The following is a 14,749-nucleotide window of genomic DNA, read 5'->3' as shown; positions in this document are numbered from 1 at the left end:
TAATGTTCGACTTTAGTTTTTGACTTTTATTTTCTTTTGAGAGATAAAATGAAAGAGTTAAAACTAATATTATTTTTCATATTTTTTTTAACTTTTATATAATATAATATAATACATTATTATATTATATATAATATATATAATAATATAATATATAATATATATAATCGATTTGAATTTTATCGGATCAGATCAGTGTATATCCAAATTTAATTCAATTAAACCGAATCTCGAATTCTAATTCAAATTTTCGAATACCGTTTACAAACGTAGTGGTAGAGGTAGATGCCGAATAGAGGTGGTGATCATGGTAACAACTTGGAGATGGGGATATGATTCTGTACAAGTCTAGGATACCTTCATTAATCATTGAACTTTGTGTAAAATTTTAAATAAATTATTTTTTTAAAATTTTTACCTCTTATAGCTTTACCCTATAAGGTGTTGTTGCAATTGGATATTTTTGATGGAGCATTTTATATTAGGTTGCATTAAATTTCTGTAGTAAAATAATTATATTCCTAGAGTTTGATAGGTGATTATCCTAAGCAATAACTAATTTAACATTTTGCCACTATTAACCTTAAATATAAAAACATATAATTTAATCTCTATTAATAAATTCTTCATGCCCTTGTGTAAAACTATTATGCTTGATTAGGGATTATTTTCTGTATCTTCTCTGAAAAATAGTCCTTCCTTTTATTTTGTGCTTCTCCAATAATATAGGCACACAACATGCAAATATGCAATTAGCTATGCTTTAATGAGTCTTTATATATTTTATTTAATTTGGCTGCTTTATGGTAGTCGGTTGATTCTACCAAAGTTGCTGTTAGATTATCTAATCTTTGTTGCAAAAAATGGAAAAATTATATATCCCAATGTTGAGTTCTATTTGGGATTCATTTGAAATTTGAAAATAAGCTCTTCTCTTTAGAAATTGGTACACATGTACTAGCAACTTTGTCTCCGAGAAATATGCCAGGTTTGATACTGCCCAGTTCTATGAAGTCATGTGTTATAGGAAATATGGGTTATTTGCCTTGAGTTTCCGAGTTTCATTTAATGTGGATCCCTATCATTTCTTCTCGGTAAACTTTTTTGTACTTTGAATCCAATGTATTTTTCTTCTACTTCGGACATACTGCTTTTTGTAATATGATGGCTCAATTGCAAGCAACGTTACAGTTAAAATATTGGTGCAGCTTCTACCCTTGTTTGTTGCTTTCCACTTTTCTTTTTCTTTTTTCTGATTTGTTTTCTTATTTAACTTCACCTATTCTCCCATTTGTAGGAATCTATAGCAAAGTGAGGATGTCTTTTGTGTTTTCATGAATCTTAATCTTTTCTCTCCCATTTTCTTCTTTTTGATTGGCATTTTCTTGAATTTGTTTGGTTGAGCTTGAGATGTTTATAATTTTTATTTTGTCTTTTATTCCTATTGTTTTAGTTTGATTGTCAATGTCATGGTTGCATCATAGACAAAGTTGGGCATGGTATCTAATGCTTGGAGGTGGCTAACTTTTGTTATTCTGGTATTGGGTTAATGCTATTGGTCGTTAAATCTACTTCTCATTTGTCCATGTTAGTTTCTAAATCTGTTTATTATTATTTTTGCTGGTATCTAAATCTGTTTATTATTAAGTCTACAAATAACTCAATTTAATCAAGAGTATCATTAATTAAAAGGGCTTTCACTTAAAAAAGGAAGTTTATATTTTGTATTATCTAATGTAAAGTGGACTGAATTCTTTTTTTGTTGAAATATTTGAATTTTGGAGGGTTTGTTCTTAATCTACAGACATGTCTATGGACCAGTATCTTCATGGTATTTTTTTTAGTCTCATTTCTTTTATTTCTATGGACCTAACTATCTTGGCAGTATGTTTTAATTTTTAAATTATTTTAACCTCAGAAACTGTATAGATATTGTTACGAAAAGCCTATTAAAGAGTTCCTTTTATTTTTTGGAATTCCATGTGTTGTTGATTTCAACTTAACAACCTATTGCCATATAGGTTTTAACCATTTTTCTAAACTTTGTTATTGTCGTGTTGTCATTTTGGTTAAGACAGGTAAAATCTGTGCCACACTTCTATACAAAGAAATTCAATAAAATTCAAACACAGAATGAACCCTATATTTGGAACTCAAGATGCAAACCATAACCATGTGTAATACGTTTAGGTCAGTTATGATTTGTAAGGTTAACGAATCCACTTTGGAATAGGTGTTAATTGATGACGAACCCTAATTCTCTCTTAAGTTGCTACATATCCAAGTCAAGAGGATTTGAATCCACTTCGGGATAGGTGTGAATTGATTGGGTAATTGTGTTTTATGAGCTTGGAAGCATGGTGTGAATTTTAAATGACTTGTCTCATAATTTCCTTTTTTCTTATTTAGTATTCTGTCTGCATGTTTGGAATTGATTGGCTAATTGTATGATGAGGATTGCAGGGAAGGTGGCTTTAAGATGAAACAATTGCCTTGTATGGGAATGGTTTGCCTGGTTATGTTGTCCATTATTTATAGAATGAGAACCTAATTGATGCTAAGTATGGAATATATATGGCATTGAATGAAACGAGAGATCCAGGCGGCTTTATTATTTTGGGCATCAAATTTTCTTGTTGGAGGTTGTTTGGTAGTGGCTGATCTGAAAAACGTATTGCTTTGTCGTTGGTAAAATAAGATTTTTGGAAGGTTTGGCCTCCTTAATGGTTGAAGTTGAAGTTGGGTAGGTGAAGATTTTCTTATTTAATTATTTTACATATTTCTAAATTATTTGCCATGAAAATATAAGTTTATGGAATTAATCTTTTTTACCGAATGTGATCAATTGGGCTGTGTTGGGCCGTGCCGTGTGGGCCATTTTATGCCAGGCCGTGTTTCCCTCCCCTAGGATACTTTAGGGGGGTCAACCCGACACAGCTCTTGGCCCAAGCCCGTGCATGCCTGTGTTGTGTTGTGGGCTAGGCTGGTTCGCAAGCCAAGTCTTAGGCTAAGCTGGGCCACAAATCGGGCTAACCCATGCTTTTTTTTTTTTTAATTTTGAAAAAATAATGAAAATTTTAACATAAATTAAAAAATAGATAAAAAATAAAAAAGATCTCAAAATTTTATTTTATAAGAATTTTGATTTATACAATTGTTTATATATGCAATAATAAAATTGAAAATAAAATTTTTATTATATAATTATTGTATATAATATATGGTTCAAGAATGCATGGGCTCGTGCCATGTTGTGACACAAATCGGGCTAAACCATGTTTTTTTAAAAATTTGAAAAAAAATAATGAAAAATTTAACATAAAATAGAAAAGAACTAAAATTTTTGTTTTAGCCTGAGCCCACATGGGCCCGTGCCGTGCCATAGGCCGGGCTGGTATGCATGCTAAGTCTTAGGCTAGGCCAAGCCACAAACAGGGCTAAGACTGTTCATAGGCTTGATAACCCGATACTTTAGTCGAAACCATTAACAACGCTAAATTAATTAATTAATTAATTTGAGATAACCTTTACCAATCTTGTGTTGATAATATATAAAGTTTTATTTATTTATTAACTTGTTTTACTAAATTATTTAATTAGTTAATAATTTAATAATCTAACAAATTATTATTGCTAGCACAGTAAGACATGGAATTATGTATATATTTATATATTTACTCTCACTTGATTGTCTATTTATCTCATTTATTCTACTAAATTTATTTATTTATTAAATTAAATTAATTATTATTTAACTATTTACATTTATTCCACTATATAAAACAAAAATACAATGACAAAAGTCATCTCTCCTTCTTTCACTCTATTGCCCGATAATCATGATTATTTATTTATTGTTTTATTTTATTAAATTAAATATATAGTAATTTACCTTTTTACAAACCACTTACCTCATCATGTTTTGCCCCTGCAACGCTAGGGCCCCTCCAAGAAAATGAAAGAGGTATATTCTAAATTAACAACCACAACCGCTAGATGATGTATGAAAATTCATCAGATCATTAGGAGGCTTGAGGCTTAAATATTATTCATCACTTTCCTACATCACATCAATTTTATATTGGATTGGATTGGATTCTTATCCTAATCAGCTGATGCCATGGGCTGGCCGGCTGGTTGGATGATGAATACTTTATCCTCCTTTTATTTTCAATTTTTTCTTATTAATTCAAAAGCGAACAAGAAAAGGGTTTTCTTTTTTTCTTTTTCTCCTAAGTACATATATCACAAGAATAGACGTTGCTCAGTCTTCCTAAGCTGCAGCGTGTAAGATGTGTTTGACACGGAAGACTTCTCTATCAAACGTTTGAATTGACATTATAATATTAAACGTATAGAAAAAGTCGTATAATTATAATAATTTAAATTAATACAATAAAATAAAATAATAACGTATGTCACGATACTGGATACAAGTGATGAACCGAATGATCTGACACTGATAGGAAAATTCATGTGAATCATCTTCTTCAAAGATGCATGGTTACACTCCAGAGCTAAAATTCTCTCTTTTTTCTTTTTTATTTATGCATTTTTTTCATATATATATATATATAATCAATTCAGACAGTTTGCAGGTTTGTCAAATGACTCAAATTAGTAGTTAACCAAAGCAATCCTGTTTCTTTTTCTGATGCGAAAGCTAACCAATTCGTTCTCCTGTTTCGGTTGGTTCATTGGTCTCATAGTTGTTACAACTTGCAAGTAGTGGGCCATTACTTTACGTCGTTGCACAGACGGTAGACTATTTAGAAGCAACAGTTCTTGCTTCACAACGCGATTTGGGCGGTTAAATAATAATTAATCCACTTGAATTTCAAAAACCGTCTCAGACAATAAATATTTTTCAAAAACAAAAGAAAGACAGACACCAGTGAGCGCCATGTGTGAGGGCCATTCGCTGAAACGCTGCGAAAAAGAGTCTTTTTGGACCTTGGAGTTGTTCATATCATCACATGTTCAAAGCAGTTGACCTGTCAATTACTCTGTATTTTAGATAATTTTACACAACACTAAGGGTGTCAATGGACTGGTCTCGTTCAGTCCAAAATTAATTTGGAAGGATTGGATGGACCAACAACACATATTGGATTGGACTAATTAGTCCAAAATATTTATTAGATTGGATTGGACCTCATCTGTCTATAATAAATTTATGTTGAATTAGGTTGGATTAAACCAAAATTTGATCCGTTGATATAAGATAAGAATATAGGCATCAATGGACTGGGTTTAAGTTGAAATAAATCTAAATTAAAATAAATTTGAACAGATTGAACAATTCAGACATTGAATTGGACCGATCCAAAATGGTCTAAAATATCTATTGGATTGGATTGAACCTGATCTACTTGTAATAGACTCACATTGGACTGAATCCAGTCCAATTGACACCCTTACACAACATCAACCTGTACATAAACTCATTAATGTCACTCATACTCTCATTTAATGGAATTCATTGAACCCGGAGATGTTCAAAACTTCGAATCAAAGAAAATGATTTTTTTTTTCAGGCATTATTTTTGTGAGCCCCATTCAACCTGGGGGTGGGGGCTCCGGGCAGGGGGGTTGGACTTGGACCTAATAAGTAATACAGACACTGACATATAATCAATGGGATTGATTTTCTCTTTCTTCTCTTGAAAGAACGTTTTCGGTCTTGATGGATTATTACTTTCCATTATACCTGTTCATGGGCCGGGTGGCCCGACGGGCCGGGCCGGCTCCCGGATGGGTTTGAACAGGCTTTTTGGCCTGTGGGCTTAACTTCGGGCCAAAAAGTCTGGCCCGCATAAAATTCGAGTCGGGCTCGGGTTTTGCCAAAATAGCCCGGCCTGACCTATAGTTAAACCTAAGTAAATCTGGCCTGACCTATAGTTAAACCTAAATAAAAACCCTATGTGATGTCCATTTGAATAAATTTTTTGATTTGAGAAGGTTGTTGATTCACTTGTAGGCCCATTGTTCATTTAAATAGGGGAAAAAATATCTGAATTAAAATAGATAGTCTATTTGAATAGGGGAAAATTTGAATTTCTTTTATTATGTCGGGCTTTGGACTTTTTCTAAGGGCCAGGCTCAGGCCCAAGTTGTAGGCCCGTTGGTCGGGCCGGGCTCGGACTCAGGTTCAGGCCTAACATTTTTCTGTTAATAAAGAGTCAAAGCCCGGCCCGAACCCGACCCGGCCCGACCCATGAACATATCTACTTTCCATGTTAGGGTAAACTGAAAATATAGATGGCGGATGGGCATCTTAAATGGTAAACCCACCTTATTAAGCATTTTTGGGTCAGTTGACTTGAACCTGACTTGTTAGTATCATTAGGTCATAGTTTTTCTTTCTTTTTTATTTGTTTCAAGTATTCTAATGTCGCTGCGTTGCTGTTGGTTCAGACTTCAGATAATTGTATCATGTAACATACACACACTCTCTCTTCCTTATAATTTATTAAATAAGTGTAGGAATAAAACCATGCCAATCCATTGACATCCCTAACTGAAAGTATCTATTTCCAAAGTCTCATATACTCAGAATTATATGTATAACAGTCATCACCTAAACTCTCAACATTGGACTCGAACTCGATCCAAGCATGATTTTCCATTGAGTTGGTTGCTCTGCTGAAGCTCCAAGTATTCCTTATATTTCATACCGCGAAATTTGGGTGGATTATGACTGTCTTCCAGCTCTGGCGCAGGAGTGACAGTGGCTTCCATAGATGGCCCAAGAACAACAGCAAGGGATATCCGTGTAGCTTCCTTGTTTACCACTGCCCGGTGTAGCACACTCTTGTACTTCCCATTACTTAGTATCTATAATTATAATTCCAAACACAAATTGTGAGCATACATAGCTGCATATAGGTGGACGGGATCATTTCATAATACCAAATTAAAATTTTGGACCCTCAGTACCCATAATACCTTCATCAGTTAATTTGACCGTCACAGGTGAACTCTGAACACAATCACACATATGCATGGTGTTTGGAAGTGTGGGAGTGCTTTTTGGATCAATTTTCTAGAAAAAAATGTGCATACTTTTAATATCTGTTTTTTACAAAAAAAAATGTTTTTGCCACGTAGGCAGTGAGTAATACTATTCTGTTTCGTAAGGTGATTTTTATCACCATTTTTCATGTATTTGCTGACAGGTAAGCATCATATAAGATATACATCAGTAAACCGTTGGGGGAAACGATTTATTGATGCATGAAAAGTCAAATTTGTTGTTTTATGCATAGATGGGGTCTCGATTTTCGAGGCATGTCCGATTTTTTAATAATCGACTGAACAAAACAATGAAATACATGGCGTTTCAAATGTAGATCGACATGACACCATTTTTTAAAAAATACGGCCACTATTCCAAACATCCCCATGGTAATAACAAATATGTACTTTGTAGTGATAAGATAAACTAATTAATGTCCAGAATCTGTTATATTTACAACGTATCCTTTCTTTTTCATTTTATTTCTAAGTCATGAGCACCCATTTTTTCCACACCTTTGTTTGGATTTATTTCATTCACTTTCTATTCGATCAAACAGTGCCATATCATTACTAACCTTTTACATTAATACATCATTGAGGTATATTATTAGGCAAAATTAGATGATCATCTAGCAACAAGTTGGAAATAACAAAAATCTAACAGATCATGAAAATACCCTTTTTAGTTAATCAAGAAGTGAAAATCTAGCTGTAATAAAAATTAACAGTCATAGAACAGTAGTGGCTGCTAGTATCATTTAAAGAATTCAGAATCATCTTGATATGTCATGTGTTGATTTGTTCAGGGATTTAAATAAAAGAAGTCAACCAAGTATTTTAATATTCATTGTCGGGACATTTTCTGTCCAAAGATTGCCCTAATAACCCATTGAGTTCTGTGACCAGGCAAGCTACCTCAATAGAAAATAAATAAATGATAGTAAGGTTGTGAATTTGATTAGAGCACATTTAGAAAATCCTTGTTTATCTTGAGAAAGGATTAATAGCTGGTCAGCAGGCTGTGAAATCAATGATGACGTTTTATGTCAATAATAAAATACATAGGGTTCACAACTATGCATTCAATCTCTTCAATTATATCAACACTAATAATGAGAAAAATGCTAAGTAATTTTCTTTTGAACGGCGATAAAAAAAAAAATTGATCCGCGAAAAAAATGCTAAGTATTGACCAACTTAATCCCATATGATACCGTAAACCTATCTGGCCAATTCGTTTCTATGAGTTGATATGTTTTATATCATTGATGGCTTATTGCATTTAAGTGGTACTGCCAATACCAGAATTATTATTACAAAATTTTGATCCTCGAATTCACTACAACTTAATGGAGCTGCATTCCACAACTCTAATAAATCTATTAATTGCCTCTACCCACTCTCAAAAGACATCTCATAAGAATGTGAACACAACTCTGGATCCTGTACAACCATAGATTAATTTAAGGTAGGCTGAGGATGATGAATATCAAGCCATCAGGAAAAAAGTTAGGAATAAACTTTTAGCACTTCAAACCCAGTACAAGGTTCAGAAGAAACCTTTGTAAGAGACGTAGTCTAACAACAGAACATAATCACGCAACCAGATTGAACAAAATCAAAGAAAACAGAAATCTGATAATCCATATTACTTAAAAAAAAAAACCCTACACATTAAAATATGGATCTACTCCATCAGTGAAACTATTTATAAAACACAAAAGATGTCCAGATTCCAAGGTTTTTAAAACCGGACCAAACAGGGACCATTCTGGGTTCAGTTCCTGAGTTGAACGGTTCAACCATTTGGTCTGAATAAATGGTCGGCTCTGACAAAAAATAAAAAATAAAAAAAAGGACTAAAAACCATTGTCTGGATTGATGGTTTGACCGCCTGAATCAACAATTTACTGACCAAATCAATAATTTTTTACTAAAAATGGTTTTAGGGTAAAACAGACCGGTTCCCGGTTTTTTCGGTTTTGAAAATACTGCTAGTTTCAACTAGAGGTTGGGAGTTTAATGTTGAAATTAAGTCAGGGGTTGAGCACAGAATCAAAGAATGGAAAGAAACTAAACGAATTGAGAGTGATTTTATAATTCATAATTCAATTAATCTGGCAAACAAAAGAACAATGTGAATTCATGGAGTCAAGATCACCAAAGGGCACCTTTTGTTTGCAGTGTAAATCTGAACAAGGAGACATTTGAATGGATTTGTTTCTGGTTAAGCTTCAATTTGTTTGTGACTCTGATTTGTATTTATGCTTATTACAAATTTTGGACTTTTGTCTCATTTGCATTTGTTTGCATTGCAAATTTTGCATCAATTACCAGTTTCCTTCTATCTTGATTATCTCTCATATAAAGTGGGGATTACATCATTTGCCTCCTATCTTACTATTTTCGAACAAATAATCTTCCACGACCCTCCACTCTTTTTCCACATAAAGTGGGGTCACATCATTTTAATTCTCACAAACAATGAAACAAACAAGACAAAATCGAATTTGAAGCAAAAGTAAAACTAGAATCTGCAATCAGCAATTCACATTTCCCTAAGTTTACACTAGCACAAACCCAAAACCAAAGTGAGCCTAAAGAAATTCCATTATTTTGGACTAGAACAAAACTAACATTTCTTTTTCTTTTATAATTGTGAATGAGCATATTAATATGATAAGAAACGTCTATAATTATTAGTTTGCGTTTGGATTATGGCCTGGCATTAAATGGGTCTATAAAAATGGACGATGGATGGCAACTAAATGAATAAATTAAGGAGCTAATATAATCCATGCAGAAAGCATTAATTGGAGCCTGTACAGAACGAGGAGAAGCCAAGAATTTACCTCAATATGATCCCCTGTGTTAACCAAGAAAGAGTTGGGGAGGGCGTTAACATGGACCCATCTCCCTTTGTGTTGTACTTGAAGGCCACTGATGTCATTCTGTAATAGAATGGTCAACAGACCATGATCAGAATGAGGAGGCATGCCCATTGCAAGTTCAGGCTGTGGGCAGGGAGGGTAGAAATTGGCGGTCAGAATCTGTAGGCTAGAGTCAAGTTGCAACGCCTTATCAATGTAGCAGTCTTCCAATCCCAAGCTTTCAGATATCCCTCTGAGTAGTAGCCTAGCCACTTCTCTTGTTCTCTTGCAATATTCCCAAGATATCTCACTGCAGTAAGAATCAAACAAGAAAGGAACTTATGAGTATACCAACCTCTACTAGATCTAGTAGTAAGGGAGTCTTCAAAATGCAATTAACATACACAGTGTGTGTGGCTATATTTGTTGGAGGGAGATTTAAATTTACAAGAATCTCTCTCATCTCTTTCTCTTATTTTTTGCCTTTTCCTCCCTTAAATGACTATTCTCATATTGCTTGGGAAAGGAGTGGGAGTGGAGTATATATGTAGTTTTGCTCCCTCTATGGGTAGGGACCCATAGGAGGATAGGACTATAGATATTCCATGCATGTGAGGGGGGGTTAGGGTTGCTTTTCACACGTGCATGTTGAGCTGAGCCACGTGTGGGCATGGGTGTGGGTGCGTCGCGTGATGCATTGAATCATTTTGTTTTATCCGAATTACATATTTTCAATTTTAAAATGTGTCTCTTCAAATTCAAATTTAATTTTTAAATAAATTGTTTTTTTTGTGTCTCTTCTTCCTCCTTGTGCCTCTTCGAACAGGTGCATTATTCTGAAGAGGCTCCTGTCTGAAAGGACATATCTGTGTCCATTTGGGTCTAAGAGCACTCTATAAGAAGAGTGCAGGTCGACCCAGTCTATACACACACACACACACACACACACCATTTTTGACATTCTTGTTTTCTCTGAGTAATTTGAGCATCAATCTTGTGTGGTTCACAAAGGTCTGTTAAGCGAGTGCACGCCTACTAGTGGCTTGTGGACTGTTTTATCTTGGCAATCGGTTTGTGATCACTTGGTTGCACCAAATGGGCAAATACGGTTTTAAGGAGAGTGACCAAGTGGCACGACTCAGCCCTCCAACTTCCTGCAATTCCCAATTTCAAGTTCCTGCAATAACTTCACACCAATACAACTTCGGTTTGGAAAGCGATTACCGATAAGTTCCATTATGCCTCTCTATTACTATTTTTTACAACATTCTTAAAACCGTATTTACAACATTATCGTGGAAATCGGTAAAACAGTCATGCAATACAAGTTCAACAATGAAGGCCGAGTTCATTGCATTATAATTGGCGGGTTCGAGGCAGAGTGGCTAAGGAACTTGCTGGCAGATATACCACTTTGGTCGCGGCCGGTTCCATCCATATCTCTCCATTGTGATAGCCAAGCAGCAATAGCTAGAGCCAAGAACCAGACGTACAACGGTAAAAGAAGGCACATCCGCTTAAGGCATAACCTGGTAAGACAATACCTCAGCGAGGGTACGATCGCTCTGGATTTTGTAAGGTCTGAAAAGAACCTTATAGATTCGTTAACCAAACCATGAACTTCTAAGGTGGTTTATGAGGCATCGATAGGAATGGGGCTGAAGCCCGTTACGAAGTCATTAGTGATGGACACCCAACCTATGTGAAAGGAGATCCCTGGAATTAGGTTGAATGGGTGAAAACGAATCGCTAGATGACTTGTGAAAGCACTATCATTTGTGTTTCATTTCAGATGCCGAGGTAAGATAGTGCTCACTACAAACCGAGGAGGTTGAGCATGAGGCTCTTAATCAGTTAAGAATAGTGTGAGTAGTGCACACTAATAACTGACTTAAGTGAGTGTGAAGTGTAGCCGCTTCTAAGGGAGATCTAGGGTTGACTCTCAAAAACACTCATGATCTCGAGAGGGGAACAAGGTCAAAATGTTTCAAAACAAAAAAACCACTAAAGAACTGGTGAGTTAAGTTGGTTGGCCGGTTAGCTAGTTACGATAAGGAGGAAAAGTTGAAGGAGTCTAACTCCACCCGTACTCTGTAACATAGCCTGCCATACCTAAGTGTTGATTGAATTCCAAAAGACATCACCATGAATACTTTTCTTACTGCGATGCTCAAATTGTTTGATCTTCTTGTAATTTTGAATCTTGTGGGGTATTGTTGGAGGGAGATTCAAATTTACAAGAATCTTTCTCCTCCCTCTCTTGTTTTTTGCCCTTTTCTCCCTTGAATGACTATTTGTCCCACATTGCTTGAGGAAGGAGTGGGAGTGGAGTATATTTGTAGGTTTGCTCCTTCTATGGGTAGGGACCCATAGGAGGAGAGGACTATAGATATTCCATGCATGTGAGGGGGGTTGGGGTTGCTTTTCACACGTGCGCGCCGAGCCGAGCCTAGCCGGGCTGTGGGCACGGGTGCGTGTGCGCGCGATGCACTGAATCATTTTGTTTATCCAAATTTAATTTTAAAATAAATTGTTTTCTTTTTTTCCATGTCTCTTCTTCGTCCCTGTGCCTCTTCGAACAGGTGCACTATTCTGAAGAGGCTTCTGTCTGAAAGGACACCTCTGTGTCCATTTGGGTCTGAGACACTCTATAAGAAGAGTATTGGCTGACCCAGTCTATACACACACACATACACCATTTTCGACATTCTTGTTTTCTCTAAGAAATCTAAGCACCAATCTTGTGTGATTTGCGGAGGTCTAGTAAGCGAGTGCATGCCTACTAGTGGCCTGTGGGCTGTTTTATCTTGGCGATCGATTTGCAATCACCCGACTGCACCATAAGGGACAAATGCAGTTTTAAAGAGAGTGACCAAGTGGCACGACTCAACCCTCCATCTTTCTACAACAACTTCGATTTAAAAAGCGATAAACGATAAGTTCCATTCTGCCTTTCTATTTACTATTTTTTACAACACTACTTTCCCTAACTGGAGCACAATTTATGTACCAAAGACAGGTATGGCTAAAGCCAAATTTGAAAACTGGATGGTGGCTATGGCAATCACATAACATATAATGGTAGAAGAAGAAGGGGTTGGAGTGGGGAGGGGTAGGCAGGTTCTGAAAAGCCAGCAACAGAGATAAGGAAGGACTATGGGATCGTGAAGTGGTAGAGAAAGTGATGCATGCATATGCCAAACTGAATCCAGAAGTTAATATCTAAGCTAAGCCGACCTCTGTAGCCAACCCGATCCTTCCCCTTGTCGAACCGGATACGGATAGAACAATAAACCATGTTGTGCGTGAGTCGTGGTGAACCTGTGTTTGTGTTTTTCAAATTTCAATCCCTAAATAAATTGGGAATTGGGAGTACCTGAAAGCGGGTGGTTTTTGGGGGGAATGAAATCGGGGATGCACAAACACCTTGAGAAAATCCCTCCAGAAAAAAATCTTCTCCACAGTTGCATTAAAGCTGGTGCCACACCTAATTGGATCCAATACCTGCTTTCCCATGTACTCCCGCTTCTCCTCCTCCGCCAGATGAAAGAAATCTTGACACACTTCCAGCATCGCCTTCCTCAAACTCTCTGGCATGCCATGATTTATGACCTGCACTCCAATCCCCAACCCATCAACTATCAGAGATAACAACACCATCATCATGTTAAAAATTGATTACAAGAGAATTGGTTAATTGGTTCTCGGGGACTAGGAGCAGTACTGTCACTCGAGATTACAGTGTTTTACGTACCACGAAGAAACCCCACTCAAGGCATGCCTTGCCGAGGTCTCGGACGATCTTGGTCCGTTGTTCAGGAGTACCGCATGTCAGTAGTGAGAAATCAATGGCGGGAATTACTTCTTCGGCTTCTGTAACAACCACGTCCTGATCATTGAGATTGGTGGAGAAGACGTAGTTGGAAGGAATGGAGGTAAGGGTTCTTGAATCGCACAGTTCTTTGACGCAACTCATGTTGGCTAGAGGAGGAATTGCAGACGATGATGCAGGGGATTTCGAGAGAGCATCGGAGCGGTTGCAGCCATTTAAAAGAGAGAGCCAAGGAGACAGCTCGGTGACCAGTGACAGTGAACTGGCTAAGCAACGAGAAACGACGGAAAACTTTTGGACGCATTGATAATTCCATCAAACCGTGAGGACCACTGAGGATTAAACACTGCCCAAGTCACCAAGTGGCCTAGTGTTAGTGGGTTTTTCACTTTTTGTACCAAAAAAAAAAAAAACAAACAAAGTGGCCAAGTGGGTTAAACGATGACATTAAAACCCAGAAATTTCTAACCCGGATCCAATCGGACTGTCCTACCGGTGACTAATGAACCTTTGATTTTTATAGCCGATCCGATTCTGAACACTCTTTTGAATTTGGATAAGGCTTACAATTCTTTTTCTTTTTTTCGTTCTAATCATACACGAAACAGTTTACCAATTAAAAAAAAAATCATTCACTAATATTAGTCGCAATGCTGCATCTTAAATACGGGTTCGACAATGATACGAAAAAGATAATGATCCGAAAAACGTTTCACCAATCAATTGAAATCATAAAAATATGGTAGTCAATCACGTATTATTTATTAAAATTTATGGATGAATTTTGATTTATCAAAATTCTTTCCATCTAAAACAATTATAGATTTTTCACTCAAATACAGATCCAAAACGATCACATTAAAGTCTAGTTAATTTGTATATACTAGTCAAGACCCGTGTGACACACAGGCTTTATTTATCAACAAAATTGAAGTTGGAACTCTATGACATTTTCAATTAAACGGTGTCCATCTAAATTCAATTCAAGTATTATTTTTTTGAGTTATGTTTAGTTTATTCAATTACA

At 36.0% G+C, this 14,749-nt stretch overlaps 1 protein-coding gene across 1 annotated transcript; it reads right to left on the bottom strand.

Moving 5' to 3' along the window:
* Positions 1-6,468: 6,468 nt before the first annotated feature.
* On the bottom strand, positions 6,469-13,962 carry LOC104604118 (2-oxoglutarate-dependent dioxygenase 19-like). Its single transcript, XM_019198888.2, has 4 exons — positions 13,645-13,962; positions 13,267-13,502; positions 9,873-10,200; positions 6,469-6,837 (listed from the first exon to the last, which is right to left on the bottom strand). The coding sequence occupies exons 1-4, from the start codon at positions 13,864-13,866 to the stop codon at positions 6,589-6,591; spliced, it is 1,035 nt and encodes a 344-aa protein (XP_019054433.1). The 5' UTR covers positions 13,867-13,962; the 3' UTR covers positions 6,469-6,588.
* Positions 13,963-14,749: the final 787 nt, after the last annotated feature.

The sequence above is a fragment of the Nelumbo nucifera genome, chromosome 5, assembly GCF_055504915.1.
Source record: "Nelumbo nucifera cultivar China Antique chromosome 5, China Antique-T2T, whole genome shotgun sequence".
In the NCBI taxonomy this organism is placed as follows: Eukaryota; Viridiplantae; Streptophyta; class Magnoliopsida; order Proteales; family Nelumbonaceae; genus Nelumbo; species Nelumbo nucifera.
The sequence above is the reverse complement of the archived record's forward strand: the minus strand, read 5'-3'. Positions and strand labels throughout refer to the sequence as shown.